Source organism: Impatiens glandulifera, chromosome 7 (genome assembly GCF_907164915.1).
Source record: "Impatiens glandulifera chromosome 7, dImpGla2.1, whole genome shotgun sequence".
NCBI lineage: Eukaryota > Viridiplantae > Streptophyta > Magnoliopsida > Ericales > Balsaminaceae > Impatiens > Impatiens glandulifera.
This window is the reverse complement of record NC_061868.1, coordinates 34,938,112-34,942,744: the sequence shown is the minus strand read 5'-3', so window position 1 is coordinate 34,942,744 and position 4,633 is coordinate 34,938,112. Positions and strand designations below refer to the sequence as shown.

At 29.4% G+C, this 4,633-nt stretch overlaps 1 protein-coding gene across 1 annotated transcript; it reads left to right on the top strand.

Annotated features, from left to right (window-relative positions):
* Nucleotides 1–1,305: 1,305 nt before the first annotated feature.
* LOC124945709 (zinc finger protein 4-like) lies at nt 1,306–3,227 on the top strand. Its single transcript, XM_047486189.1, has 2 exons — nt 1,306–1,721; nt 2,318–3,227. The coding sequence occupies exon 2, from the start codon at nt 2,342–2,344 to the stop codon at nt 2,981–2,983; it is 642 nt and encodes a 213-aa protein (XP_047342145.1). The 5' UTR covers nt 1,306–1,721; nt 2,318–2,341; the 3' UTR covers nt 2,984–3,227.
* Nucleotides 3,228–4,633: the final 1,406 nt, after the last annotated feature.

The window sequence follows — 4,633 nt, the reverse complement described above, 5'->3', positions numbered from 1 at the left end:
ACTATTTAATTAATATTGATAGGGCAAACAAAAATAATAAGACAAGAGAAATGGGGGTGGGGGACATGGAATTAGGGTTATTGTTATCCATTTGACAGCCTAAAAACAAATCACAAAAAAGTTGAAGGGATAAAAAAAAGAGACAAGAATCTGTGGAAAAAACAAGTCCATAATTGAAGATCAGTAGGATGTGCTGTTTCAAAGTTCATTTGTATTTTTCATTAAAGGTGGATGCTTTCTAGTGTCGTATATTTTATAAAAACTTATTAATAATTTATTAAGTAGTGCTAAATTTGACAAAAATATACAAAATGCTAAATTTGACATGTATCCAATTATTTATTACCAAATAATAAAGTTAAAACTTCTTGTTTGTTTGCGTTGATGACAATCAACCCATCTTGTTTACTTCTTTATTTTAAAGTTGAAACCATGATTAAAGATAATTTTATTCTAAGTTATTTGCTACCTCTTTTAATCAATTTGACAAAAAAAAAAAATCAATTTGATAAAAAAATAAAATAAATCATTATCAACAACTTAATCTAAAACATAAACACATGTTTCATACTTATATCTAAACAAGTTTTACATTAATAATTAAAACAATATATAATTTTCAAAATATCCTTACCATCTTTTTTTCTCTTTCTATTTTGTAAGGAAGGATAAAAATTATAAATTTATATAAATAATAAAAAATTATCACAAATTATATATTTTAATCCCATCTTTTATATTAAATAATAAAAAAAATCACTTTTACTGTTAATAATTATAAAAAATGGTTGTGAAAATAAAATGAATGAAAGTGTAATTTACAACAAAAGAATTTTCTTTTTATTAAAACACCAAAAAATTTGATTTTTTTTTTTTATAAATGAGTATTTTACCAATCACAAACAAAATCACTTTTGAATATTATTAGAGTAAAAAATAAAAATGATTTTGTTTTCATTTGTATAATTTATAAGATCAAATTAGATAAATCTTTTTTAAGAAGAAAAAATTAAAAATTTTATCAAATTTGTTTAACAAATAAAATGTTCTCTTCCTCTTTCTTTTTATTTTTAACAATTGATTCTAACTTGAATTTTGTATACAATAATGATTCATTTAAAGTTTAAATATATCTTTAATAAAGTTTAAAAAATTGATAATATTTTAGATAATTGAAATAAACTCCCTTTAGTTGTGCATGAATAGCCACCATAGAATTATGAAAGTTGAAATTAACCACCGAATCATATCTGTTTGTTAGTTACAGAGAGAATGGCCAGCGAGATAAAGATGGAATGCTGAAAAGGAAAACCATCATCTCTCTCTCTCTCCTCAGACAACAAACAAAACAAAAATCATGAACAGGGTTTTTGTTTAATTTTACATTTCATCAAAGCACAGTTGAAATTCCTAAAATTCAACCATCAATTTAGAAGAAGAGCTTTCTGGTTCCCCACCTTTCCTGCCTCTTGCCAGACCTGACGTAGTACTTCCCTTTCTCTCTCTCTCTCTCTCTCTCTCTCTCTCTCTCTCTCTCTCTCTTTACTTATTACAGTCTTCATTGATCTGATCTTATCTGCATCCATTTTCCAATCTCTGCCTCTCCACGTTTGGCAAAAACTAGATTACCCCTTTTAACTTGTCTTTTCTTCCAATCTTCATCAGTCTACTGTACAACAACAATAAGAAGAAAGAGAAAACACCTTTAAGAACTAATCAAGGTATGTAAAAGTCTATCTTAATTCTTATCCCTCCCTGACTTCAATCAAGTTTCTTTTTCATTTTGCTCATGAATGAAGTAGTAGAGATTCTGGTTTGGGTTTGTAATTTGCAAATCTGTAGAAGCTTTTACTGGATTTTCAATCAAACCCCATTATAATCTTGAGTGTTTGCTCTCCTTGAGTGATTTGGGCAGCTAGCCAATACTCTGGATCTGAATCGGATCCGGATCTGACTGTGAAATAACAAGTTATAAATTAATGGTCTTTTTGATTGGTTATGAAAACTCAGCTTTAAGGGTATAAACATAAGTCATACTTTCACTAATTATTTGAATTATGTGATTGATGAATAACTTGCTTTTGATATGGGTTTTTTTGAAAATAATATCAAATAACTTATCCACCCTTCATAGTGGATGAGTAACGATTTGTTTGTTGTGCATATGTTCATGTCTCTATTCCATCAACTGTTGGTCAGTCCACCATTGTTGAAAATGACAAGATATACTCACCCCCTCTTTATATTCTGACATTCAATTCAACCATTACCAATTATACAACATTTGATCATGTCTTTTTTGTTTAATAACCCGCAGCCAGTGAAACATCAAAAACTCGGTATGAAGCTAATACCAGACATAAACAACAATTTAGATTCAGAAGATGAATCCGAAGTCATCAGCACCCAAATTGCAGCTTCCTCAAAACAAAGCACTTCAAGTTCTTGCATTATTTCCAATCATAATTTCCCTCTTACCCTTGATCTAACACTTCAATTCGATGGCCCAAAGAAACTCGAAGAATCAGCTCCTCGTCCTGCGATCACAAGGGTATTTTCGTGTAACTATTGTAGGCGAAAGTTTTATAGTTCACAAGCTCTCGGGGGACACCAAAACGCTCATAAGAGAGAAAGGACAATTGCGAAAAGGGCGATGAGAATGGGAATGTGGTCGGATCGGTATGCCAGCCTAGCGTCTCTTCCGCTACATGGGTCCGCTTTCCGATCACTTGGGATCGAGGCACATGCCTCGAACCACCATGAAAGGGCGGTGCAAGTTAATTCGAGTGCTAGAGGTGGGGCTAAGTTCGAACAAAGCTATCCCGGTTTGCCTATATTCATGGAAGATCATGATGAGACCGGTTTGTTTTGGCCTGGAAGTTTTCATCGGACGAGACATGTGGGATTCGTTGGAGATGTGGGGAATCAAACGGTGCAACCTTCGACAGATTCTTCGATACCAGACCTTACTTTAAAACTTTGAGGCTTTAGATTTGGACATCTGACTAAACTGTATGGTAGGTAATGTTCTTTCAAAATTTGAATAGTATGTTCTTAAAACTATGAGCTTTAATTAACTACTCCTTTCTTCTTCTCTTTTGGTGTCCTATGATTTGAATTTTGAACATTATGCTGCTTAAATTTGCTAATGATTGTATGTATAGTGAGGAAACAATTACTTTATTTAAATAAGCAAATGTTATATGACATTTTTATTCTTATCTTTATTATAGTTTCAATTTTGTTGTTGGTATGTTGACTGAGTTTGGATATTGTCATATTTTTTTTATGGAGAAGTTTATTTTTCCAACAGCTTGAAAATCAAGTCATTGTTATTGTTACATGTACATGAATAGTTTATTATAAGGCACATTTGGAAACATTTTTTGGAAAAGTATTAAATTTAGATGAGAAATTGTGGATAAAATTTTGAATTTGTGTCAAGTATTTAGTTTTAAAATATAACAGAAAAAAATTAAAGGAGACCCCTCTCAGATCTAAAGCTTTCAAGTGGCCACCCACCTCGAGTTGGCATCAATTGCAATGGGTGAGGTACTTTTGAGTCTTGAGTTGATGGTTGATGTTTTCTGATCATAATAGAATCTCTTGAAATCAATCAAACATTTTATAATTGGGGATGTTGATTCACTTTCTTATGAAATGTGTTATGGTTTCTCATGTTTCCAAATGAGGCTGATTCTTGGATTCAGATTTTGAAGGGAATTATTGGGTTACATGGTTTCATATTGTTTTTTTATTATTATTATTATTCTTAAGGATTTTTGGTTAAAAAAAAGTTACTTAATTTCTAATAGATTACTTGGTTAAAATTGATTGTTTTGCAATGGAAGGATTACTATGATGAATTCTTAGTCTCATAAAGGTCTTGATTCCAATAGAATTATTTGGCCACTTAGGGGTTTGTGTGTACTTAATGGTTACTTCATTGGCTTAGGAAGAATGTATTGGTATAAAAGAAGTTATTTGGGCAGGGTTTCTCCATGTTTAAAGGTTACATGTTTACATAGTTATTTTGTTACAAAAGGAATACATGGTTACAATGATATTGGTTTCAAATGGGTGACAATGAAGCTTAATTCTCATTTTGTTTTTGTGTTTTTGTTGTTCCTTATTTCAGTGTTCAAGGTAATTTCTACTCAATTTCCTTATATTAAGGTTCTTTCATTATAACATTTTTTCATTTTAATAACAGAATTTTATATTTAATATTATTTACTTTGTTTACTTTTGTTCATTTGTTGGATTGATATTATTCTAATAGTATGGCATAATGTTAACATTTTGTCAACTTCATTAAAAATGTGTAACCTCCCGAAACTCCTTATTACAGGAGAGTTGATGATTTGAGAAATTTTAACATTAATTTGTATATTAAGAATCTTTTTTAATAAAATATTATTTTAAAATATTTAAAAATATATGTCATGACATTTTAAAATTAATTATAACAAATTAATTTTGATCCATTTTCAAATAATCTTTTAGATTTAAAATTATCATATTAAAGAAATCTTTATTTTAAATTAATTACAAATAATTAATTAAAAAATATTTATTTAATAAAATTCGTAATTAATTTTTAAAATCCATAAAATTATATTTGCAAACGTAT

Excerpts from the sequence above, each read along its gene's own strand:
- LOC124945709 (XM_047486189.1), top strand. The coding sequence starts at position 2,342 with ATGAAGCTAATACCAGACATAAACAACAATTTAGATTCAGAAGATGAA.